Source organism: Venustampulla echinocandica (genome assembly GCF_003357145.1).
Source record: "Venustampulla echinocandica strain BP 5553 chromosome Unknown scaffold_2, whole genome shotgun sequence".
Taxonomy (NCBI): Eukaryota; Fungi; Ascomycota; class Leotiomycetes; order Helotiales; family Pleuroascaceae; genus Venustampulla; species Venustampulla echinocandica.
This window is the reverse complement of record NW_022474207.1, coordinates 1,484,495-1,509,382: the sequence shown is the minus strand read 5'-3', so window position 1 is coordinate 1,509,382 and position 24,888 is coordinate 1,484,495. Positions and strand designations below refer to the sequence as shown.

The following is a 24,888-nucleotide window of genomic DNA, read 5'->3' as shown; positions in this document are numbered from 1 at the left end:
CGGGCCTGGGGCAAAGAATTCAAACCACCATAAATGGCGGAGGGCATAGTGAGTACCGCAGAAGATACGGCCATTCCTATTCATAGCTTGCTTCACATTGTATGAGAGGTCTTTCGATAGATTGGACTTTATAAGTCCTTCTTGATACCCAAGCTTAAATGATACATCAGAAACACCAAACCATATCTCCCTCTTGTGAATAGTAAAGGATATCTATCTCTACACAAGAAATTCATGCCTTTCTACAACTTCGCGCTCCCAACTTCAATAGCTCTCCAGTTGTCAACGCCCAATTTCTCATATTTTGTTCCATTAAGCCAGTAAAGCTTATCATCGTTATCCCCCTCTGAAATCCAACTCTTTTTTATTAAATCACCCTTTGCTTTCTTGAAGGTGGCGTTTACTTCAATCCTAATCCTTTTATTAGTATTATCGTTCTCAAAAGTCGAGTATTTGGGCCTTACTCTGGTGTGATTCTCACAAGGCGCGGCATCGCGTATGGAGGGAGGCCGGTCTTCTTCAGCCGTGGGTAGAGAGTTTGCATGAATGGCCCATCGGCTGCTGAATCCAAGGTGAGTGCCGCGGCGCCAGCCTGTCCATCATAGCTAAAAGAAATATGTTAACTTATTGCCATAAATACTCGCGTCTCAGTCATAATTTACCTTGCCAATTTCACTCCGTACACGACTGCATCAATGACTTCGGGAAGCTTTGCAAGATGGTCTCGGACTTCTCCCGCGCTAACATTTTCTCCCTTCCATCTGAAAGTGTCACCCATACGGTCATAGAAATGTACCCAACCATCCTGATCTTGGAACAGCAGATCGCCCGCCTTCTGGAAGATATCACCCTTCTCAAAGACATCAAAGATTATTTTTTCCTCTGTGGCGGAGGTATTGTTCAGATACTCAGTTAGTAATTTCCGATCCTTCACCCTTCCAATCACCTCGCCGACGTCTCCTAATTTCACCGGAACACAAAATCCGGTCACGGGGTCCCGATATGGAGATTCAGTCTCCGGATCCACCTTCACGATGAACGTATCTTTTTCGAGGTATCTCCTGATCGGTCCTGCAAATCCCACTTTCCCCGCAGCCCATGCCCCGCGACCGATGTTATCGTATTTCGCCGCACCTTCCGTTGAGCGGTAGAACTCTCGAATCTCCGGGATACCAAATCGGACTTTAAATTTCTCCCAAATCTCGCCCCTTAGACCATTTCCAGCCGCGACAATACAGTTGTGCCCGCGATCGAAGGGCGATGGAGGTGAATGGACTAAATATCGACATAACTCGCCGACGTATAAAATACGGGTCGCACGGGAGTCGGTCACATCTTTCCAAAAGCGGGAAGTGGAAAATTTCCGAGCGAGACATAGCGTGGAGGAGGTGCTGATGTTGTAGCAAAGTGCAGTGAAGAAGGCGGTGCCATGGAACAGGGGTAGTGGTGAGTAAGTTCTAAGGGGGAAGTATTTCCCGGGATTATTAGCATCGTGAGAGTTAGGGACGCAAGTTGTGAGAATCAAAAAATTTCGAACGGCGCAAGCTTTGGGCTTTCCGGTAGTCCCGGAAGTATAGATGAGGGTAGCCACATCTTGGAGTGACCCCTTAGCTCCAGGAGTGACTGTAGATGGGGTAGGAAGATCCTTCAGTTCAAGGAAGGTTATTGACGGGTCTTCTGGTCGTGGAGTTGCAGAGAAAGACGACGCATTGAGGGAGAAATGTCTCATCGGTTCCTGGACGAAGTCGGATAGATCAGGGCTCGATATTACGGTCTGAGCAGTCGAGATCGTCAAACAGTGCTTCAAAGTTTCATCTAATGGTGGTTAGCACGGCCATCTCTGAGCATGACACCCGTTCAAACCTCTAAGATTGATGTTGATCATCCCAGACACAGCACCCAATTTCGACAGAGCTAAAATGGTTATAACCATCTCGGGTGAGTTGGTCATGAAAACTGCAACATGGTCACCCTTGGACACACCCTCCGCTTCTAGAAGAGCAGCTAACTTGTTGACCTCTACAACTATTAGCATTAATTCTATAAGACTCGCGCCCGGTTTTCCGCTTACCGTTTTTGATATCGCCGTAAGTCCAGGTCTTGGCTTCAAACCATAAGAATTCAATCGTGGGATCCACGCCATTGAACATATGATATAGAGAACATTTGTCGCCGAGAGTCTGTATACGGCTAACGAGCCTTTTCCCCCAATTCCGATCATTTTTGAGTTGTTGGATATCTGTTTGAATATGGAGTTTCGCGTTCACATAAGCACCTACTGCCATAGTGGCAGCTACAGCTATCGCTCCAGTGGCAGGATCCATTTTGACGCAACGTTGATGATTACCAGCTTCCAATGAGTAATGATGAGATGTATACAGAGTATCAAACGTTCGATGAGCTGTCGAATTCTTGTTTATCCTCAACAAACATGTTGTCCGAGGATTGCCGTTATATTTACCGACAACAGGGGTATACAGGCACGGAAGATCCAGAGGTTCATTGTGGGGGGCGGGGGTGGGGATGGGCGTCAATAGCTCCGGGCCCCACGTCCACCAAAATAGCCCCGGCCTCGCTCGTGCCGAGGCGCCTGCTGGGACAGTAGGTACTTTTGGTACTTTTCTTCAAATCAACGATGTTCGCATATTAATCAACAAAGTTTGCACTTCCCCAAATATACTTTTCCCTCCCTTTTCTGCCCTTTTCGCTTTTTGTTCACAGATTATTTCACGGTCGAGATTCAAGAACCACATCGCAGATATGGCACCAGCAAACGGCAGACTTTCTGCCGTGCTCGGGCATCTAAACTCTTCCGCCTCGGCATCGAGCGGTAGAGCGAGATTACTGGAAAAGAATCCTGATGATATTGTACGTTAAAGGATGACTGGGTTGGAGCAGTATTCCTTACTAACTGGTACAGGTAATCACATTCGCCGGTAGAACGGCACTGACGAAGGCAAAGAAAGGTGGTCTCAAGGACACAAATATCGACGATCTCTTGATCGCCCTGTTAACGGTACTTCTTTTCCCGAAGTTTGCCGGTTTTGTACTTGAAATTAATAGATTTCCTAGGAAGTACGAGAAAGATCCAATCTAGATCCAAATCTTGTTGAAGACGTCTGCCTGGCCAATGTACTCTCCGAAGCCCAAGGCTACATGGCCCGGTCCTCAGTTCTTGCTGCTGGCTTCCCTGTCACCACAGCAGCATCCGTGGTGAACCGCTTCTGCTCCTCCGGCCTGCTTGCGGTGCAACAAATCGCAAATCAAATTATAGCTGGATCCATCGATGTGGGAATTGCAATTGGAGCTGAGAGCATGAGCACCAATCCCGACAATGGTACCTCAACGCCATTAAGCACCAAGATCACGGAGCACCCAATCGGTTCTCAAATGACGCAGCCCATGGGTCAGACTTCTGAGAATGTAGCAGGCCAGTTCTCTATCTCGCGAGAAGCTCAGGATGCATTTGCCGCGAAGTCCTACCAGAAGGCCGAAGCCGCTCAGAAAGCGGGTTGGTTTGCAGATGAGATTATCCCTATCACTGTCCAAGTTAAGGATCCTAAGACTGGGAAAGTGGAGACCCGAGTTGTAGACCAAGACGACGGTATCCGATATGGCACTACCGCTGAGTCTTTGGGTAAAATCCGGGCAGCTTTCCCTCAATGGAAACCCAGCTTTACTACCGGGGGGAACGCATCTCAACTTACCGATGGTGCTGCCGCAATTTTGCTCATGAAACGCTCCCGGGCTCTGGAATTGGGCCAGCCGATTGTCGGGAAGTTTGCCGGTGCCACAGTTGTAGGATTGGAGCCTAGGATTATGGGTATTGGACCAACTTATGCAATTCCCAAAATGCTGGGAAAGGCCGGCTTGGATATCAAGGATGTTGACGTTATTGAGATCAATGAGGCTTTTGGCTCCATGGTAAGCTCACCATACCTGTTCTTGCCATCATCGCTAATGAAATCCAAGGGTGTTTATTGTGTGAACAAACTGGGCCTTGATCCCGCCAAAGTCAACCCAAGGGGTGGAGCAATGTAAGTTCTCATATCAGGGATGTTCAGGTCTCTTGCTTACTGTATACTTAGTGCTTTTGGACATCCACTTGGGTGCACGGGTGCCCGACAAGTCGTCACTGCGCTATCAGAGCTACGGAGGCGGAATGAAAGAATTGCTGTAACGTCTATGTGTGTAGGCTTGGTAAGTTCTATTCCCTCTCAACTTTCCATGTTTTTGTGTCAACCTACTAACGCAATACTTTTAGGGCATGGGGATGGCAGGTATCTTCGTTTCGGAGCACTGAAACCAACATGAAAGAAACAAATAATGTTTGTTGAATTTGTATATAACAATATATAAGCTTACGGCCTTGTATTTATGCCCCGCTGTAGTAAAGCCACTAAACAGAATATTTTAGCTAAGCCCATATAATTTCTATAAGTTTATATATTATTCAGCCACACAATTCCAAGGTATCTATAAGCAATTATCTCTTTGATATATGAAGCATCAAGCCCGTCGATGAATTGTGGAAATGTGCCGTTTAAAAAACGAGATTTCATAGTTCATAAAGCCAAATAAAAGCATCCAGGTAATATTGCTCATACCGTCCATTCTAGCGCATAAATCTCAATGGGGCTCGTAGCTCGGAGGGGGCAGAGAAAAGTTCCGCGGGTTGAAAATGTCAGCGTTTTAATTTCAACCCGCCGACGTTTCGTCGCTTCAACTCGCGGAACTTTTCTCTACCCCCTCCGAGCTATAGCCCGATCTCAATGACAACGCGGAAAAAGCATTTAAGGGGACGTCATGACATAATGCCCCCGTATTTTTGTTTCGCTTCGCCTTTCGTGAGCTTGTTACCGCCAGCTGAGTTCTACCACCACCAAACCCGAGGAACTCTGAAAGCCGAAACGATCGAAGCCTCTAGGTATCTAGGTACCTAGGTACTTACCTTTACACAATGCTGGGTTCCCTATTAAAAAGAACATTAGCGAAGGTGTTTACTTAAAAGATTCCTTAGCTGTGGAAAATTGAAGTGTTTGGACATTTACATGTTTAGATATATTGCTCTATATACAATAATAATTGTTCCTTACGCGGATATAAGCCAAATGAGTAATATTCACGTCACTTGATGTCGTTGAGAATATCTGAAGAAATCGGGAGGAAAATGAAACGGAGGGTACTAGTCGGGGTCGGTAGATGGCGAGTACCGAGTAATATCTTCTTATAAGGAGCCACTAATATCGCGGTGTAAACATAGTAGTCTTGTATGCTTAGCGAGTGGATGTATTATTTGAATTGTGAAAAGGTAGATTATTCGGACATGATTAGAATTGAGCAATGCACAGGAGTTCAAAAAGTTTTGATCTACCCAACGCTCATTCACAATTAACTGGTAGCAGAAATGCCACCGACGCCAGACTAGCCAAATCGTGTTATCCATCAAGGTAAGAATAATACCAACAGCGCCATCTATAGTAAGTACAGTAGCCAAAAGCTGCTAAGTACAGTTACAACACTGAACGCTCAACTCCCAACGCCGCGGCCGTAAAACTCTTTGAAAAATTCTGATCAGTCCTGGAAACAAAGCACCTGACTCCGTGGTATAACTACCTAGGTAGACATCGCCGCTATGCATAAAGCTCTCAGATCAGATTGTCGGACGTTTTCCAATTACAGACCATCGGTCTGGAGAAAGCGAGCAAGTTAATGGTTGCAGATCTTCTTTCTTCTCGGTTCCCATGTACCATCCCTCATCGATCAACTGCCGCTCGACAGTCTTCCAGTAGTCACCTTTGTCCGGACTCTTCAGGTCAAGATCACCGATGCGAGCCTCTATTTTATCATCGTCCTTTCCGTCCACCGGCAGGCGGACATATAAAGAGCAATCCCTCAGGGTCATGGCCAGACGGAAGCTTTCATCACCTGGGTCGGTTTCAAACGTACCTTTCCGGTCGAGATTGCACTGAGCATCACGGAGCCGCTTAAGAAGGGTATTCGATTCAAGCCACCGTTGTAGCCGCAACGCCTTCGAAGGATTGCCCCCCAATTGAGATATAACCCAAGAGATATCACGGCTATTTTCCGAGACAAGATCAAGCGGACAGAACCCCTTTTTGGTAGCACCTGGATTTTCTCGGGCAAGCTTTGCTGCAGTGCGTGCTACCTTCGCACAGGTCCGACAGCGCTTAGCGCCTGCAGGAGCAGACGGCGATTGCAAAAGCCATTTTGGCTTGAATTGAATGACTTCATCGCCATGCCCTAGATTCATTGTTAACAGAGTCTCAAGGGGTGGAGGTATCTGCTACCAGGACTCATGTCAGTGATGAGAAGACCATATAAGTCGTCTGCTAGATAGACTCCGTGACGCTTAGCCGGGCGGATGTCAGGTGAGGATAGAGAGCCCTTCATAGAGGAATGTTCCCAGCTAAGAAGTTTCTGGTTAAGATGCTCAGTAACCTTAGCCGGTCTCAGTTGGACGAGACACTGCTGAACGAGCTGGGCTGGTTCGAATAAGCAGACGATGAGACGCAGCCAGTTCGCATGAGAGACAGCGCATGAAACCGTGGTTGGAAGGTCTTTGCGGGCGCGAAGCAATTTATCTATGTATTAATTTAGTGAACGTCTACAGAAGAAGTGCCGCTGGAGATCTGTCATATCTCGTACTTTGGCAATAAGTACCAAGTACAACACGTGAGCCTTTTGTCGAGCAGTTTTTGATGTTAAAATAGAGAAAGATCTTACTATCAAACACGTTTAAAGCAGCTACCGATGCAATCTTCTCTTCTACATCGTTAATTTCTGTTGGAGGAGGTGTATCGTCGCCGTATTCTTCGATCACACTTGGTGGAGGGCTGGGATCCGGTACGGAAATGCGGTAGACGATGTTTGCCCCCCCTTCCGCCAAGTACGATATGCCCGTGTTTTCAGGAATCGCTGGAACAAGAATCTGCTCTCCGGCGATTGCGGGCGTCTGGATCTGCATTGGAAAGCTGCGGATGGAGCATGCCCCTCCGTACAAGTAAGATGAAGGTAAATGCGACGGGTTTGTAGTTTTCCTAATAGGGGATCATGAACTCGTAGAGCAGCACGGCATAACCTCGGGAATGGGACTGTGGGACATGACGCTTCGCTTGCGGGTTTTCGGGGTTTTCACTGTTGCTCTTGCGGCTTCCTGCGAAAAAACACTGCACAAGCCAAGGAATAGAGTTACTCCCTCTCCTGTCCCGACCCTTTCCGCTCGCCCATCAACAATCAACATCAACATTAACTCCCATCGCCACCCCTTCGGCTTCAACACCTGGAGCTGTGTTTGATCGATAATTCAAGCTGCTTGTGTCTTCATTGATTCAGGTCAGGTCGTTCGCAGTGCGCCGCGCCATCATCTCGCCTCGACCCTTAAGACCTCATCACCAGGTCAGGTCAGCCAAGCCGGACTCCTCACGCGACAAAGCCGTACAGAACGAACAAGAACAACGGCCCCCCCCAATCTCTACCTCCTACAACATCGAGACCCTCACGTACGATCTGGTCGTATACTCCATCATACCTAATGCCATCTCACCATGGCTTTCAACTTCAACTGGTCGCCCTTAACGGCAGACGCGGAGTTCTACCAGAGGGCGAAAGAAATGCTCACAACTGCTCTCAATAAATCACCCAAGCCTCCGATCATCGTCGACGACATCTTAGTCAATGAGTTGAACCTGGGCAGCGTGCCCCCCGAGTTGGAGATATTAGAAGTGGGAGATTTGGCTGAGGATAGGTTTCGAGGCATTTTCAAGATGTGCTATTCAGGAGATGCTTTCTTGACGCTCCAGACCCGGGTCCAAGTACGTTATGAAGCCTCCTTCTCTTAGCTGCATTCCATCAGCGAGATGAAAATCCGCCTTGCGACTGTGTTAGCATTGAAAAGAGAATTTATGCAAGGATACGCGCGCGTCGACTTTCGCACAAGTACCCCTGGCGTATATAACAGACTGCTAATATATAAACAATCCAGGCGAATCCCCTCAATACATATTTATTCTCCAAACCCTCATTTACATCACCCCAGCCTTTGGCAGCGTCCTCTGGCTTGACAATACCGTTGCAAATTACCTTGTCGGAAATCAAGTTGTCGGCATTCATCATATTAGTCTTCTCGAAGCAAAAGGGGTTGACCCTGGTATTCAGAAATGATCCCCTCGAATCGCTCAAGGTCTCATCGACCTTCGACTCGATCCCATTCGTTCGGGATTACCTACAAAAAGAGATCGAGATGCAGCTTCGGACCTTAATGATGGACGAATTACCTGCGATTATACATCGACTGTCTCTGAGATTATGGTGTCCTGAATATATGGCCAAGGAAGATGAAGAAAGAGCGCAAACGGAGGACTTGGACAAAGTTGAGGTTGTGGTGGATCCATTCGGTAGCCCGCCGCAAGACGCTGTGGATGCGAGAGGGAATGTGCTCCACGCCAGCGAGATATCGTCGTTATCCCTGGATGGTAGTTCGGAGATCACTTCCCTGTTTTCTCAAAAGAATCTGCTTCGACTGGCAGCGCTAAACGACTCACACCGGACTCTGTCTCTATTCACACCTTCGATCCGAGATACGGTCTTCAGAGCTTGGGCTGGGCCATTCGAAAGAGGAGACTCGGCAGGTACCTCAACCCCGGTAACGCCCAGTCTGGTGAGGTCGCAATCCTCGATATGCACCACTAGCACGACCTACACATTTAATAAGGGTTCTGATGATGGTCATGGACACATGCCCTCCCGGCCGTCGCTCGTCAGCTTGAATTCAGCAACCACTGGACTCGGCCTAGGGGCAGGTCGACATTCGCGATCACACTTACGCAAGAAGAAGAACCGAGTTGTCAACTTGCGAAAGTCGAAGACCACAGACGATATAACTAGCGAGAGTGGTGAGAGCGAGGGTTCTATGACTCCAGCTTCAGAACCGGCGATTCCCACTCGTATTCCTGAAGAACCGGAAGATAACATCATCACACCGCCTAGATCTCCATCTGGGAGAGTTCGTTTCCGGACTACCAGCATTGACCTTGGAGACTCTCCTCGGAAACTTCGTCTTCCCACGGCCGCTCGACCAGCCTTGGCCTCTCAGCGGGTGCCCGAACAAGCAATCTTGGACCCAACCTCAACAGCGGAGAAGTCGCAGCCAACAGCGCCGATTTTCTCCCAGGATAAGCTGCCTTCATACAACAACCGCTCTGCCCAATTCCCAGCAGAGAAAAATGCCATGTCGTCGACGAACCGGACCCCATATCTCGAGCCCGCCCCTATGCTCTCGGATTCCACTCCGCCAGGGATTCTCGAGCAAGCCTGGGTACTCAAAATGGCCGGTGAGATGGCCCGACGAGCGCATGATCAGAAAGTGGTCAATCAGGGATTCTGGGCTTCGCAACCAAGGGATGAGAGAGAAGACAGCCCACCTCCTGCCTATGAACCTAATGTGTTGTAAAGTATTTCGCACATCTTACTCTTCAACGCAGTTTTAGAGTACTTATTATTCTTTCATTTGTCATTTTGCACTTTGGTCGGTTCTCTGGCTGCTTGGCGTTAGGGTCGGAAAATGTATAACAATCCCCTCCGCTCTCCTGTAGCGATTTAGCGTATTGTTTTTTTTTTTTTGGTAATAGGCTCTGGGATGGGAAGGAAGCTTGCTGGTCTCGCTGACTGGCTTGGACTGGGTGGGAAATGGAATGGATGGGAGATGGCGGGAGTTCGGTAATTAGCGGTTGACGACATACCGAGACCCCCTATGTGCCAAGGGCGTACTCTATCCCGTACAGGGCCTTTCTTTTGTTTTGGTTAAAAATGGAGGACATGGAAGGAGAGAACTACGGAGTGGAACTTGTATGGTTAGCGGCTGTGTGTAAGGTCTGAGAAGAATGTAGTATACGACAAGCCGGAAGACTTAAACCAAATTTGATTGGTAAATTTTAATTCCTATGAGCTTCAAGATCTTCGCAATATATATGTGTTGCGTGAGTGATACATTGGCGGATAAGTACAACAGCAAAACCGTCACCTAGGCGCTTACCCTAACACGATATTTGGGAACCGGTTTTCGGGCAATCGAAGCGCGCGGTAAGGCAGTGTTGGGGCATGTCTGGAATCACGGTCCCATATTAGCCAGGAGCACTGTCCCAACACAAAACCCTGGCTAGGACAACCTTCCTGTGACTCTGTAAATCCCAGATGTAAATCGGTCCTGGCTGAGAGATACTAGCTTGAATTCTCATCCGGGGCTTGCTACCTGGCCTCCAGACTGTCTCAGGATTCCCTCAGCGGACCGTCCTTTTCATAGGAGATAGTGATCTCTTCCCTGGCTTTAATAAAGCTGATTGCGTGGATAGTTTCGCACTTTTCATCACTGTTCCAGCTATTATCTGAATCTTCGTACTTGGAAACCATTCCTGTCTCCCTGAGTTACAATATCAGAAATCACAAGTCAGAATCTATTCCACAAAACTCAATAGTTCAACCTTATTAACACTACTGGAATCCATCAAACAACATCCTCTTTCCACACGATGACTCTCCCCGACATCCCATGCCTCACCAATCCTACTCATAGCTTTAACGTCCACCGCTTCTATCCCCCACGCTCGGATCAACCAGCTCTCCCACTCTACATCCCACCATGCCTCACAAACCCCTCTCACCGCTTCCATCCACCATCCTCAGAGCAACCGCTTCGAATCCAAATAGAAGGTCCACTACTAGCTCTTCAGAAGCTCCTTCCCGGGGTATCATGGCACGTCCCCACCACTTCCCTGACTTTCCGTTGGCCGGCGGGCCAGAGCTGGCGAAGTTGGCGTTTCGGAAAATATACCAACGGGATATACGGCCTGACATCGCTGGGGACATGGTAGTGCGGGATGAATACAAAGGTTGGTTGGTAGAGGCTAGACCAATAGTGTAGGCAATTATCTTACAAGCTTCTTCTCTCCAAGAGCCTACGTTGACACTCCCTTGTACTATAGTATGATTGATTACTATGGGGTTACATTCGACCACCTTGTCCCGACCGACGACACCGATCCAGAAGTCCTACATATTAACATTGTTGAAATCGAAGATGATGGAGGCATATATGCAAACAAATATAACCCTTTTAATATCGACCCGGCGGAATATATTGGGCAGAAGGTGCTTGCTGTGCCGCGGTGCTGTCAGAAAAGGAAGGGGACAACGGATCGGAAGAGGATTAATGATGCAGTGAATGCTAGGGATGGGAGGGTTGATGATACGATTTATAAGTGATATGCTAAGAGGGATGGGAAATGAAATGTGAATAGGACGGAAAGGGGCCTAGGTGTTGGGGAATGAGGTTTTAGAGTGAAATAGGTCGGAGTTTTGGGATTAGGCAGCGAATTGCTGTTCCCTCGGTTTCTTTTCTTGGGCTTCTGGTGGGTTTCAATTCGTTGATTACCCTCTAGCTGATTTAGTACGAAGTACTTACTTACTCTGGAATGTCCTAATGTTGTTTTCCGAGCTCTGTATATTAATTCAATTGATGTTATAAGACGTACTACATCATGACTTCTAACTTCGGCTCCCTTTCATACTTCCTTCCGCGTGACCTATATCTCCGCATGATTCAAAGCTTTCAAGACCGCACGCTTCCCTACCCACCTCGAAATTGTTTATTATATAAGGTTTTTGGAGGGATTAAAAAATGATATATGATGTGGGATTGTAGAACTTGAAGATCAGAGATAGTTTTGCAGGCAGTTCCGTAACTTGTATGTCGGGGATCGGTTGGTTTTTTGAGTTTAAATGGACAGTAAGGTAGTAAAGAGGGGGCAGCTCGTTATTTTGCAGAAGACACGAAAATGAAGAAAGAGAGAACTATCGACTTCTTACATACTCGTATCTATTGCCCAATATCTACACTAACCGCTTATAGCTATGATCCAACAGTTGTATATATCACAGGTCCTGTCTGCTGATCCAGCCCCGATAAAGCTATGATAATTTATAGTAGTCCACTGTAGCTACACGTAGTCAAACTATCTCATCACCTACTAATTTAAACAGCGCTCCGGCTACATTCTCACCCTTGGTTGCAAATGGCATCGTAGCTCAGAAAGAGGGTAAATATTCATAGAAGTTAAAATTCACATTGCTAATGGCTATACTGACTGAAGGGTTGGCGATGTTGCTCGGCGAGCTTCCAGTACTTGTTAAGCGAGCGAGAAGCGAGGGACCCGAAAGAGCAAAGGGGCAACCAACAGGACGCTACAGTCGAGTCGCGATAAGGCATTTCTGCGACTGGCTCGGCGGCTTCAATGTATGCGCAAAGAGAAGAAAGCAGCGATGAATTTATGCTCGAAGTTAGATCAAACCAGCGCCCACCCTGCTCGAGTGAGGGGCGGGTGCTTGGGGGAGGCCGGAGCGGAGGCCGCACATTTCCGATGAATTTGCTGTGGGACATACACTAGGATCTAGAACGACTATGTCACCACCTCCTCGTCATCGACCAACGACTGTCTCTATTCATCTCTGTGCAAGAGAGTTGAATGTCATTCAGTCTTGTAACAACTGGCACCTCCTTCCATCTGCAATAGGCATCTGCCTCGCGCTTTTCGGTTGTGGCGGACGTGAAAATACTAGGCCCACAGCCTCGGATGGTTTGGCGATACAAAGGACAACCGTGGTTCACCATAGAAACTCACCATCAAGGCGGATCTTAACCTTGTAATATTCAGCCAAAAGCGCAATAACCGCATTGGGTATACCCATCCTGACTCCGGCCCCTTCTATATTCCCTTGAAGCTCATCAAATCCCAAATTCCACATATAATAAAGGGCATCTTTCAGCCCTCCTTCAAACTCGCCAGCTCCTTCTCTGTGTCCCTCAACTCCGACTGCAATTTCTTCGTCATCTCCTCTACCTTCCCCTGCGCCTCCCTCAACCTCTTCAACTCAGCCTTCTCCGTCTCCCTGCTAAACGGTTGTCCGGGTCTACAACTCAACGGAATAAGCGATGTCCTCTCTCCCGAACTCCCCACCATCCCTCCCTTCATCATCTTCGTCCCCTTTCCCCCCGCCCCCTTACTCCTATCCACCGGGCTTGTCAACAAATCGTAAAACTGCTCATAAGGTTCGTTAAACAGCTGCTCTTCGTAGGCCCAGGATATAATTTGCGGCGCTTGACGCATGGTTTCTTTTTCTGTTTCGGTATTGCCATATGGATGGAGCCGCAAGTGGTGGTAGAGGGTCTGCGGCTTCTCGAGGGACTCGGGAATATAGTAAAGCTTTATGGCGATTTCGAATTCGCCCCAGCCGGTTTCGTGGACCTGGAAGGGGGTTCCAGGCGCGCCGGCTTCGATTGCTAGAATGGGGATGTTAGCTTGCTTCTTCCAATATATGCCCTTGGCGGGGAGGAGATAGGAGGGAAAGTCCGTACACCGCAAGGGATTCGGAATCGAATCATGTAGTTTGAACTGTACTTTCTTGCACCAGTAAGTGATATCGGTATCATCGACGCCCTTCACAAATACCGTCCACGAATGTGTATGGTCTTCAGGCGTTCCTGGCGGCTTTGGATTTGTGGCCGGGTCGAAGAGTTTGGCTGTGGAGCCGTAGACAAACGGGCGAAAGATTTGAACGCCCTTTACGCGTTTTTGGTTGTTTGGAGGCGCCATCTTGTGGGTGTAGAATCCTCCGTACGTTGGTTCTGGCTGTTGGAGTTCACGAACAAAGACGCTCTGGTAGATAGCGGGTCGACGCTCAGGGCGGCCGCTTTTTTCCGGCGGTGGTCAGTGCTTCCCGCATGTACATGACGTGGGCTGATACTAGCGACTTAAGCTATCGAAAAGCTTCGAAATATGTTTCAATGCGGTAAAACAATATGGCAACAGCAACAGCAACGAGGATAGTTGTTTGTGGAGGCAGTGGCTTCGTAGGTTCGAGGATATGCAAATCTGCTGTGGCAAGAGGGTGGGACGTCACGTCTATAAGGTATTTAATATGCAGTTCTCTATTTTGTCCCGTGCTTTCATTGTCAACAAGCTTCAACAAGCTGAATCAGTTTCCGCCCAAACCAATCCACAACGGAGAAACGCAAAGAATAGTTCGCTGATATGATCATTTACAAAGCCGATCTGGAGAACCGACCTGGTCCTCCGTGACATCGTCGCCCACCCCACCACCTTGGGCTCACAAAGTAGCCTGGGAACGCGCCGACGTCCTCAAACCCACAACCTACGCCCCCCTCCTCAAAAATGCCAGCTACGTCGTCCACAGCATGGGCATCCTCCTCGAAGCCGATTATAAGGGCGTCATCTCTGGCCGAGAATCCCCGATCTCGGGCCTACAACGTGCATTCCTCTCTAGCAAACGCGGCTCGCAAAACCCCCTAGAGCGGAAGAGCGGCGAGGATTTAAAACCACAGGAGCAGGATGGTCAGCTCACATATGAGCTCATGAACCGGGATTCTGCGATTACGTTGGCACAGGAGGCAGATAGGGAGGGGGTGAAAGCGTTTGCGTATATGAGTGCTGTGGCTGGTGCTCCTGTCTTGCCCAGTAGGTATATCGGGACCAAGAGGGAGGCGGAGAGTACTATTGGGAGCGAGTTTCCGAGGATGAGGAGCGTGTTTATTAGGGCGCCTTTCATGTACGATCAGTCCAGGACTTTTACAATGCCTCTTGCCGCATTGACGGGAGCCGGTGCGGTGTTCAACAGTGCCACGAGGGGTATGTTTGGGGGACTTTTGGGTGCGGGGGGCGTTAAACCACTGAAAGCAGATTTAGTGGCTGAGGCGCTGATAGAGGCCCTTGCTGATGAGAGTGTGAAGGGCCCAGTGGGAGTTGATCAGATCGAGGAACTTGCTCAAAAGGCATGGAGGAAGGGTATGTTATAAAGGATGAAAGTGTACGATTGAGGATCTCGACTCATCGCCATGATTTACACTATACAATGTACTTATAGAACCCAGCCTAGGGTACCATTCCTCTATCCAAATAATAATCATATCATCGTACCACGTTCGAAACTGTCCCGGATCTCGGCGGTATACTGCAAATAATTAGCAACAGGCTCAAGGAACGGTGTGGCATAATACATACCTTATTGTAAAACCTCGCCAGCTTCTGGTTGAACGTTTTGTTCTTCTCATTGATGTAGGTAACATCACCATCATCACTCTGCCCCATCCGCTCTCTTCTCTTCTTCAACCTCGCCTCCTCAGCTTGTTGTAGGTCTTTAACCAACCTATCAATAGCATCTTTCGGTGGTTTATGTTCTACAAACCCAGTCGAATCAGCAGTGGAATAAAATGTGCCGTCTTTGTCCACAGCAACTAGTTCCCCGTCATCAGTCTCAACAATCTCCAGTCCGCCGGATGCAGCAGCCTTTTCAACCGCCTTCATCTTCTCCTTCTCATAATTATCCATATCCGGCTTCAAATTCCGTAACTGCCGCTTATACACCTTCCTGCTATCTTGTCTGTAATCCTGGAATGCCTGGTCGTCTCTATGTGCATCTTTCTTCTTCAACCGCTTGTCCCATTTTTCGCTTTCGTCAATAGTCCAGTCCCATGCTCTCTTTCTTTCGAAGTCTTCGCCTGCTACTTCGGCATCGGCTTTCATAAGATTATGTTGCGCGATTGTTGCTTTGCGGTTTAGAGATGTGAGGAGATTGGGATCGGTAGCTAGGCGTTGTGACTCCAACGTTGCCTCCTTTAAGTTCTTCTGAGCGCCTGTTTTGGCGCGTGCTTGGAGAGCTTTGAAACGCTCCGCGCGCTCTTTCGCTTTTGCAGCGGCATCTGCGGCTGAAGATGCGGAGGAGGGCTCTGTTTGTGTGGGTGTGGTTGGAGCTGCTGAAACCGGCTCTTGTTGAGGAAGCGCAGAATCAGCCTTAGAAATATCGGGCCCGTCGTTTGATTTTTCTGCTCGCTCGGCGGCGGCTCTAGTCTTGCGCTTCTTCGCTGGGGGCATAGTGATGGTTGGTTTTGTATCTGGGGCGGTAGATGGACAAGTCTGAGTACGAAGAGGTTTCCAGGTTGGCGAAGTGATAAGTCCTGGCAATGCGATGGCGGGTCCAGCAGAGCGTGGAGACCAATGTTGGTTATGTAAGCAATAAGTTTCACCCCTACTCCGTAAAGCTGCAATCGATAGTTGAATGGGCGCGACCAAGCTACGCGACACATCATTACAGATACAACGTACTTCGAATCCCATTGTGATGAAGGCAACAGAAACATGCAAAATCAAGCAAATATCTGTGTAGTCTGCCGGCACGCTCTTGCATGGTCCAATCGGCCTCGAACTAGAACCGGACTGAGATGGGCTTCTACAAAACCCCCGCATATCTACAACCTTCCACGCGTTGTGGTCGACCTCGATGCCTTCGATAGCAAGATTGTGCGGAAACTAGAAGATATTCCGGAAAAAGAGCAGGCCATAAGCTGGCGGCCCAGTCGAATACCAGTACGCCTGCAAGAATGTCAAAATCCAAAGACCCAGACCGCGCAGGCCTCCTCCCGCACGAACGCTGCCAAAATGCGAGGACTCCGGTGGCACAGATGGGCTGGAAATGGGTCATTAACACGACAAGATGTGGGGAACCCAGAGCAAAGCAATGGAAATTGTAGGGAGATGGAGATAAACATGCCATCACCAAGGTCGAACTTCAAACCTATGACTGCCACTGCCCCCGATCTGCTGATGTACGCGCTTTTGGGTGAACCTACAGCATCGCACAACCCAAAAAACACGTTTTTGAGACAATTGCTCCGTTCGAATGGCCTTTTGGCGGCCGAAAGCACCGAAGAAAATCTCGAGCAATTAACTCTCCAATTCCCTACTGATCCATTGGCAAACGCTATACAAGCAGGCTTTACGCCAGAATCAGAAGCACTCCTCAAACAAGAGATCTTCACAGGCCTTTGGTCGTTCTCGGAAATTTGCCGCTTTATTTCAATGCTCTCCTCTACGTCCCAAGGATGCCAGTTTATCGCAAAGTTCGGTGATGACATTGTGAAACTCCTTCGAAGATGCCGATTTATTTCTCATTCGGCGGGGGCCATTGACGGCCAACAAATCACGACCAGTATGATCCTAAAACTTTTGAATAGTCTCGTGCTAAACATCGATTCAAAGGGGTTGAAGCCCGGGGCTGGTCTTTGTCACGCTGGATTGTATTATGCATCCAGGAGTGGCAACTTATCAGCGGTCAGAATGTATTTGGAAATGTCCCGAAAAAACGGCTATAGTATTGACTGGAAGGTCGTACGTGCTTTCAAAGCCTTGCTAGTCACCGTTGCGAAGGAGTTGGAATTATCAAACCCGTGGCCACCATGGAAGGATAATGATTCTCGGCGACTTGAAATCATGAACTTCATCACAGAGTGGCGTGGTAAAACGAGGCCTCGGCCATCCAAGAAAGGCGCAATATGGAGCCCCTCTTTTGGTATGCCCATCACTACTACTTCTAGTGTGCAGCGTTCGTATCTATACGCCACTTATGTCTTTGGACTTGGGGAGATGGGATCCAAAACGGCGCTCAGGGCCGAATGGGAAGCGGTGAAGGCAATGCTACCAGACAGTGATTACCTACAGCACGCCCAAGTCTTTGCAATCGCCTTCATCCTTGCACGGGATCCCGATCAGGCACTTAAATTGCTTAAAGACGTCCCTGAGGGAGGAATGATGGACACCCCCGACCCATTACAGCAGGCAATGCTTCAAAATCTCTTTTCTTACCACTACTCCTTCCATGACCTCAAGGAATCATCGGGCGTAACGCAATTGGTCACCCGAGGCGTCTGGGAACTTTGGCATAGTAGACGCCGCCCAGAGCATGCGCTGAAAGTCTTAGAAGGGCTTCTAGTCATTGATTTTCCTAAATTCCTCCCTAACACAGCACGCAAGATCCACTGGGCATCTGTAGATGGCAAGGAAGGCCTGAGGGTGTTGTCGGAGCGACCAAAGTCTCAGTTATATTTTAAGTCGGCAGGGGAAGGGTTCCCTTTAAAAATGGAAGACGAGAATGAGTGTATAAATACATAATAATATAGGCATATATAATATGACACTGCCGGTTTCTGACATCTACTAGACATTTGGATAGTTGGTTTAATTTATGTTATGGTGTTGTCTCATAGCATCATATATAAAACTTATTGCCCTCCGATTTTCCAACCTTGTAACTAGTGAAACAACAGTACTATAAATCAGCTATTTTGACGGATACTGCAGTTCTTGACATTTAACTTGAATATTTTTAAAGGGCACAAAGATGGGTAGTTTACAAGAAGTGTAGCGGCACGGATGATAAGACAAGCACCATAAGCAATATCTCTTTTGTTAACTTACTCAAATCTAAGATTTCTTTGACCAGGGGTTCTAATGTTACTACGTCGTCTACTGGAATGCGCAATATCAACTTACTTTCACGTAGGACAGCTCAGACACTGAACTAAATTGTATAATTCCTTGCCCCAGGAGGCCAAGTTCCTATCATGTTTATGTAGATGTGAAGTGCCGAACCTGCCTTTCTGGTAGTTTCGAAATTCCGCATATATATGTTATCCCGCTCTTAGAAGTTCCAGTCGCCCATACAGCGAATATGAGATTGAGGAGAAGGACCGTCTCTTCAGCCTCGGCGCCAGCGAGTCCATAAATGAGGGGGCAGTTCATAAATGTGTAAGCCAGTCCAAGTTACGCTGCATCATAGACTCATAGTCCACATTACTGCAACATCCTAGATATGTACCACTGCTTCTACGAGACAAATTTGCTCAAGCTGCCGATTTTCCAGTATCTTCATGAAGTGCGAACTTTAGATTGTTTAGTGCGACGGATTCTTTGTCGGGCAAGAGCGAAGCAAAGAAGATAAAGAGGTACTCGATAATTCTTTTTGCTCGCATTAATCATGCAAGGTCGGTGGCTACTAAGTTACATGCCTGCCACACTTCCTCTGTTCTGCCCTATATAGATGAAAACAAGCGATTTTGTGGTATGAAAGACAAAAGGCGCCCACTTGGCTAAGTGGTTTGGATCAAATTGTCTGGCCTGAGTGGATCGATAGGGGCAAAAACGACGACACCGGCAAGAGATGTAGGCAATCGATCCGTGGCCGAACTCTTTTACTTTTAGAGCGTGTAATAATCTTCTTGCTATAATACTTTTGCTTCAGTTACCTGCCATTGCGACGGATCTTGAGAATTGTTTTTTTAAATTTCGCCTATTTGAATTGTGACGCCTTAGCGGCAGAGCCTGCCATATCCTCTGGAGACCAAATCTATTGCCCCCCGTGAAGCAAACAGAATTCCAGCGCTTGGTATCAAACTCCATTTCTAACTAATAAATACAGACTTGTTGCATTCCATATAGCTAATCATAATTTCCTAAATCTATAGCTGCCAATACGCCTAAATCAATTATTGAAAGGAAGTAAAAGGAAAGGAGAAACCACATGTAGAAAGACGAGAGCAGGACTCTAATTTGATATCAAAAGGCAGGAGCAAAATGTGAAGATATAATATCAATACATCATTGGAAAAATGACGAAGAGAAGAAATGAACGAGAAGAAATAGCAGAAATATCGAAAGAGGGTATAATAGTATGCAAAGTCTGCATGTCGAAGAGTGCGTGGATGTATTGTTGCAATAGCCACTGCGATCCAACGCCATCGGTATATTTAGCTCACGTGGACCGGTGAGCAGCATTGAACTCATCCAGCGGCTTTGCCAATTTCAGTGATGGCACACTTCGTGGCTTGGGTTTATACACTTTTATGCGTTTCTTCTTAGGAGTGCTTCCATCATCTGATGAGGTGGTCGGGGTACCATTCCTGCTATGACCAAGGGCATCCTCGAGTCTCTCAAGGGCGTCAAGATCAACGTCTAGACTCATGAAATCGGTTATCCCCGACATACCAAGAAGAGTAGTGTTTAGTTTCCCAGTGTTGCCAGTGATAACATCAAACATACTAGCACTATAGAATTCATTCGTATAAAGACCCGCGGAGTCGTTGTTCCAATTCTCCAACGCCAACTCGGACCATTTGTCGTCGGCTAAATCGCTGTCCTTCTGTGGAAGGTCTGGGTATGCCAGATAGATCCACGTCTTCAGTACCAGGCACTCATATGTGGAATCCTGAACCCATTGTAAGAGCCAATTATTCACATACTGCCTCTTATCCTCGTAATCCAGCTCGCGGCCGTAGAAGTTCGCATGATATGCGGCCATGCGGAGAGGTGACCGATCGAGAGCTTCGTCTACAGAATCCATCACTTCTTCATAGAGTGCGTCGCGTCGCTCGTATACATACTCGTGATTAGAAAACAGTTGTTGGTCAAGACATAGATCTCGGAGGTCAAACACCTCATCCTCAACCTTGCGGAGGTTTTGGAGAAGGTCAGCACGCATAACTTGATATTCACTAAGGACATGGCTGGCTTTAACTGATACAGGGAGATCATATCGGTTGGAGAAAGAGGCATCTGCAGAAAACCGGTGATAGTCTTCCTCCAGATTATCCAACTGCTCGCCAATCTGACCTGCTCTGGCAACAGCCTCCAGATATTCTTCAACTAGCCCGCTGTCCAATGGTGAGCCTTCGAATTCAGTGTCTGGCGGAATATACGGCTTGATAAGTGGCGAAATCTCCGCGTCCAGATTGGGATCGGATTCAAGAATGGAAGGGAGCGGCACCGCATAGTTGCGGTAGAAATGATATTCTTCCTGTTCAAGCTCTTGTTCCTCGTCGTCGAGCTTATCCTCGAAGCGGTCGTAAGCGTCTTCAACCGGGCCAAGAGCATCTTGGGCTTCGCGAAGTTTCGCAAGATATGGTGCGAGAGTCTCCTCAATATGACCAAACGCCTCAATTTCGTTGACCTTGTTCATAAGCTTATGCGTCGCATCCCTAACATCTTCTCGGAGGCGACGTAGCTCATCCCTTTGGTCTCTTTTGGCTTCCCGGGACCTCGACACCCTGCCACGGAGTATAAAAACTCGCTCCCTTGCTCTCACCTGTCGCGCTTGGATGTCCGCATCGATAGTCGAGCCATCATCATCGCCATCAATATCGCCTAGTGCTGAGAAATAGGATGAATCCTGCCGAGGTGGGCTCTTCACGGGCGATGAAGTTTTCGGCGCCGATGAAGCGGATGTGGTGTACTGTGGCTTGACTTTCGGGGTCGAGTGGTTTGCGGAGGCTTCCCTCGAGCTTTCTGGCGGCGACAGTGGTTGTTCCAGCATCGCGGCAAGCTCTTGCCCTTGCGGAGACAACTTCTGGTCATGATCTTGATTATCAATGTTGGAACCATCGGTCTGGAGCTTGTTCACCGCTGAATCTGTCGGCAGGCGACAGGTCTGCTCGTGGGCCCCAACGGACTCTCCTTGGACAGCATGCAATCGAAGCGTGTTGGGCAGACGAAGAGGCGGTGGGAGCCGACACGTCTCAGCAACGGCGCTTGGTGTCGTCCTGCGAGCATGTGCCATGGAATGGGAAGAGTTGTACTTCGTACCGGCTTCTTCTCCATCTGTTCTTGGATGGCGCCTACCCAGCACGAAGTCGCGGGTCGATCCGGTCGGGTACTAATACATGAATAGGAGATGTGTTATTGAAGGAGCTGTGTCCCAGCTTCGGGTGACAACTACAAAGTACCCTCTCATACCCGAAAGCACCGAGGCCGAGAGTGAGGCGGACGAGGGAGGACAAGCAGGAGGAAGGGAGGATGCGAGGAATCCCAGAGGACGGCGGATTGCAGAGCCGCATCATCGCTAACAAAGGTCTGGAGGTTCCCCCTTCTCGTCCATCCCGACCGACCTGGAGTGGCATGGTCTGCCGTGCATTGCATAGGGAGTGCTTCCTCCCACGGTGCGTACATGGCGTTGGGATCTGGATATTGGACCGAGAGATTGAGTGGCTTGTGAAGTCGCTTGGGCCAGGCGAATGGTTTGCGGGTCGGGCCTCCTTTAAGGCTTAATTAAGGCTTGAAACCCCAAGGCTAATAACTCTGAGATGGTCAAAGGAGGCCATTATTGGCTACGAGTATAGGCCTGACTCTGTGTCGGCGCATCCACAAGGACGGTGTTACCACCACTGCCCAACAGTGCACGAGTACGCGTACCGAAGGTAGTACAACAAATTCATGATCGTGGCTCTTCTCCCAATATCTGCGTCCAGCTCAGAGTCAGTCACCTACCTATGCCTGCTACTAACCTGCAATATTTGATGCAATAGCAGCTGGATCTCTCGCGACGCACATGGATGACAATCAACACCACTTCCAGGGAGACTCAGACGCGGCCTCAGGGGGAGACCCAAGGGAATCGCTATCAATCCCGCAATCAATTGCATTTACCCGAAAACCTCATGGTCATGGTGACTTTCGTGCTTCGCCGGAAGTCCTTCCCGCCGCGTTCTCTCCGGCCAGAACTGCGATCTCGATATCATCTTGTGACGACGAGCCTGTCAGATGACTGCGAGCATGCTGCAGAACGCAGCCAAACAGAGCTGGTGGGACGCCCACTACCCGGGAAATCCAAAGAATCCCCCCAACAGCACTCCTGCGAGGAATCATCTAATCCACAGCGATTGTCCCCGCACTGCAAGCCCTAGCAGCCCTGCAGGCTACGTGGTTCCGCCGCTCGCTGTGAGGGTCGGCGATGGTTAAGAGCCTCAAGATAGTCGCCATGAGGTCGGCCCCCCTTGGGATAAAAGTCGCCTTTTCTCCCTATCAACAGAGCACAGGATGATCTAAGGATGGAGACACCTTGGATTAGAGAGCCTGAGACTGGGCGTTACTATATGAATGCGCGAGACAGCTGTAGGTCCCTTATTCATGAATCATGAGTAGAAGGTCAAGTCGAGAAATGCTAACGAAGATTACTAGTAGGAAACCCCGTCCGGAGGTACTCAGAGGAGCTTTATCCTACTGAACCCTACCAGAGTCAACAGCCTGCCGTGTAAGACGGTCTAAGACGAGTATCGTTAAAAGATCCAATTCTAACTGTGAAGAGCAGAAGCCAGTATGCGCAACGGACACCTCGATCGGAGCTTGGACAGAATTCCTATCTCCCTACCTCACCAGGGCCGTCGGGTGCGGGCAATCAGAGACATGAATCAGAGTCATGGTATAGACCGTCAGGAACCGCCGGGGCTTTCCAAAGCCCCGGGGCCTACCAAGCGTCGCCGACCTATAGCCCCACAGCATCTGATTGGTCTAGATCTAGCAATATCACCTCCATGACAAGCCAGATGAATAACCTAGCCATGGGGGACCTAGATAGAGACCATCAGTATACTGCCACAGCGCCTAGTGGCCCATCGTGGACCGCAAAGCCCACGTCCTCATACCATTTCAATACCAATCAAGGACAAGCTGCCAGCGCTAGCGGATTTGGCAAGGGCCCAGCTGCCATCTCAGCGCAACAGGACCATCCTTCTTCCCAGAACAGAACTCGACGTCATCTTACTAGAACGGATGGAGATACAGAACGACTTGATTCAAGATATCGGATCAGAAATAACGATTACAAGAAATTCTTCAGGGAGGGAAGAGTGTTTAGCACACTGTGGACAGACCAAGCCTCAAAACAAACCAATAGAAACCAGACCTTCATCAGCATCGTGACGTATAACGAACAAGTACATACAAAAATCAGACGGTTTGTCGTTGTCCGCCAAAACAACCAGAACTGCATATGCCTCCCTGTGACTTCCTACGAAGGCAGAGGGCATAGAAAATCTGGAATTGAACTCGATAAGCACGGTCAGATTTATAGCAACACGCCCCCAAAGGAAACCAGTTCTATATCCAAGAAGCCGCTGAAAATCGTTCTTTCGCGGGAGGCGGATCCTCTCAAGGATCAATCACTGATAAATTACGGAACTCCATACACGGTTGAGTGTAACGTCAAGGTCATGAATATCGGCGAACTAGATAGTGGCTCCCTAAAGCTCCTCTTGCGATACTATAGTAAGGTTCACTTCCGGCCGGAAGACTGTTATGATGATATGGCAATGGATAGCAAGCCCCGGGAAAAAGATGAGGATCTCGCCGGTGTTGGAACTGCATTTGCGTCCAATTTCTCGGGCACCTCAGGGAGCTCCACATATTCCACGTCCCCAGGCTACAGCACCCTTGCTCAGGGGCAGATTGAGTACAAAACTCAGCCAAGTTATACAACCAGTTACCCTGCGGACCCTGGATATTCATCACGCCCTGCACCCATTAGCGCCCCTTCATCTTCTTCTACCACGCAATCTCAGAGCTCCCGCCGAGACGCAGACTATCAAATAGAAGAGGAAGATGAAGATATCAAACTACCAACCCGGGAAGATGCCCAAGCATCTCGATCATCTCGATCTCGTCGTGATAGCGAGAGCAAACCATCACGGTCAAGCGGAAAGGAGAAAGAACGTAATAATCGCGACCGCCACCGTCACCGGGACCGGGATCGAGATCGAGACCGGGACAGGAAGAAGTGATATGTCTTGACAAAGTCATCCTTCCACATAGTCATGCCTTATCTACAAAATTTCTGTTTTGATTTGCTGTTCTAGGAAAATATCCTGGCTAAATTCATACGTTGCTCTTTGGCTTCCAACCATGAGCTACAAGTCTCACTTCTGGTTATAATACCATGAAACACGTCGCGTGGCCCTTACGGATCGCGCTGTTGGACCTTGGGATCTTGAGTCCTTGTTGCACTATTCCTTTTTCTTCTGGTTCGCCCGGTACAATCTATTATTTATGTTCTGATGTTTGAATCCTTCACGAGTCTCCACCAAGCTTGGTTTCATGATATAACGTATCCCTTTTGTTTCCTGAACCCGGGTCGGTTGTGTTGTTTTGCTACTGTCAATCATTTTATTCCGCCCTTCTCATCTCACGACTTTAATGACTA

The 24,888-nt window shown here is 48.5% G+C and overlaps 11 protein-coding genes across 11 annotated transcripts; 6 read left to right on the top strand and 5 right to left on the bottom strand.

Annotated features, from left to right (window-relative positions):
* Positions 1-242: 242 nt before the first annotated feature.
* On the bottom strand, positions 243-2,324 carry BP5553_04855 (Acetyl-CoA synthetase-like protein; the record flags this gene model as incomplete). The annotated part of the gene is made up of 5 exons (XM_032013478.1): positions 243-411; positions 465-605; positions 663-1,815; positions 1,864-2,019; positions 2,072-2,324. 5 exons carry the CDS (start codon positions 2,322-2,324, stop codon positions 243-245), a joined length of 1,872 nt encoding a protein of 623 aa, XP_031870078.1.
* Positions 2,325-2,760: 436 nt separating this feature from the next.
* BP5553_04854 (Thiolase) lies at positions 2,761-4,303 on the top strand (the record flags this gene model as incomplete). Its single annotated transcript, XM_032013477.1, has 6 exons — positions 2,761-2,868; positions 2,921-3,016; positions 3,073-3,924; positions 3,973-4,037; positions 4,089-4,200; positions 4,265-4,303. The coding sequence occupies 6 exons, from the start codon at positions 2,761-2,763 to the stop codon at positions 4,301-4,303; spliced, it is 1,272 nt and encodes a 423-aa protein (XP_031870077.1).
* Positions 4,304-5,653: 1,350 nt separating this feature from the next.
* Positions 5,654-6,988, bottom strand: BP5553_04853 (uncharacterized protein; the record flags this gene model as incomplete). Its single annotated transcript, XM_032013476.1, has 3 exons — positions 5,654-6,264; positions 6,312-6,605; positions 6,748-6,988. 3 exons carry the CDS (start codon positions 6,986-6,988, stop codon positions 5,654-5,656), a joined length of 1,146 nt encoding a protein of 381 aa, XP_031870076.1.
* Positions 6,989-7,568: 580 nt separating this feature from the next.
* Positions 7,569-9,472, top strand: BP5553_04852 (Mitochondrial distribution and morphology protein 34; the record flags this gene model as incomplete). The annotated part of the gene is made up of 2 exons (XM_032013475.1): positions 7,569-7,835; positions 8,006-9,472. 2 exons carry the CDS (start codon positions 7,569-7,571, stop codon positions 9,470-9,472), a joined length of 1,734 nt encoding a protein of 577 aa, XP_031870075.1.
* A 1,185-nt stretch (positions 9,473-10,657) lies between these two features.
* Positions 10,658-11,280, top strand: BP5553_04851 (Uncharacterized protein; the record flags this gene model as incomplete). Its single annotated transcript, XM_032013474.1, has 2 exons — positions 10,658-10,935; positions 11,001-11,280. The coding sequence occupies 2 exons, from the start codon at positions 10,658-10,660 to the stop codon at positions 11,278-11,280; spliced, it is 558 nt and encodes a 185-aa protein (XP_031870074.1).
* Positions 11,281-12,836: 1,556 nt separating this feature from the next.
* Positions 12,837-13,667, bottom strand: BP5553_04850 (uncharacterized protein; the record flags this gene model as incomplete). Its single annotated transcript, XM_032013473.1, has 1 exon — positions 12,837-13,667. The coding sequence occupies one exon, from the start codon at positions 13,665-13,667 to the stop codon at positions 12,837-12,839; it is 831 nt and encodes a 276-aa protein (XP_031870073.1).
* A 602-nt stretch (positions 13,668-14,269) lies between these two features.
* On the top strand, positions 14,270-14,887 carry BP5553_04849 (NAD(P)-binding protein; the record flags this gene model as incomplete). The annotated part of the gene is made up of 1 exon (XM_032013472.1): positions 14,270-14,887. The coding sequence occupies one exon, from the start codon at positions 14,270-14,272 to the stop codon at positions 14,885-14,887; it is 618 nt and encodes a 205-aa protein (XP_031870072.1).
* A 107-nt stretch (positions 14,888-14,994) lies between these two features.
* On the bottom strand, positions 14,995-15,962 carry BP5553_04848 (SYF2-domain-containing protein; the record flags this gene model as incomplete). The annotated part of the gene is made up of 2 exons (XM_032013471.1): positions 14,995-15,042; positions 15,093-15,962. 2 exons carry the CDS (start codon positions 15,960-15,962, stop codon positions 14,995-14,997), a joined length of 918 nt encoding a protein of 305 aa, XP_031870071.1.
* Positions 15,963-16,226: 264 nt separating this feature from the next.
* Positions 16,227-18,035, top strand: BP5553_04847 (uncharacterized protein; the record flags this gene model as incomplete). The annotated part of the gene is made up of 1 exon (XM_032013470.1): positions 16,227-18,035. One exon carries the CDS (start codon positions 16,227-16,229, stop codon positions 18,033-18,035), a length of 1,809 nt encoding a protein of 602 aa, XP_031870070.1.
* Positions 18,036-19,674: 1,639 nt separating this feature from the next.
* Positions 19,675-21,863, bottom strand: BP5553_04846 (uncharacterized protein; the record flags this gene model as incomplete). The annotated part of the gene is made up of 2 exons (XM_032013469.1): positions 19,675-21,570; positions 21,651-21,863. 2 exons carry the CDS (start codon positions 21,861-21,863, stop codon positions 19,675-19,677), a joined length of 2,109 nt encoding a protein of 702 aa, XP_031870069.1.
* An 878-nt stretch (positions 21,864-22,741) lies between these two features.
* Positions 22,742-24,469, top strand: BP5553_04845 (uncharacterized protein; the record flags this gene model as incomplete). The annotated part of the gene is made up of 3 exons (XM_032013468.1): positions 22,742-22,805; positions 22,872-22,944; positions 23,002-24,469. 3 exons carry the CDS (start codon positions 22,742-22,744, stop codon positions 24,467-24,469), a joined length of 1,605 nt encoding a protein of 534 aa, XP_031870068.1.
* Positions 24,470-24,888: the final 419 nt, after the last annotated feature.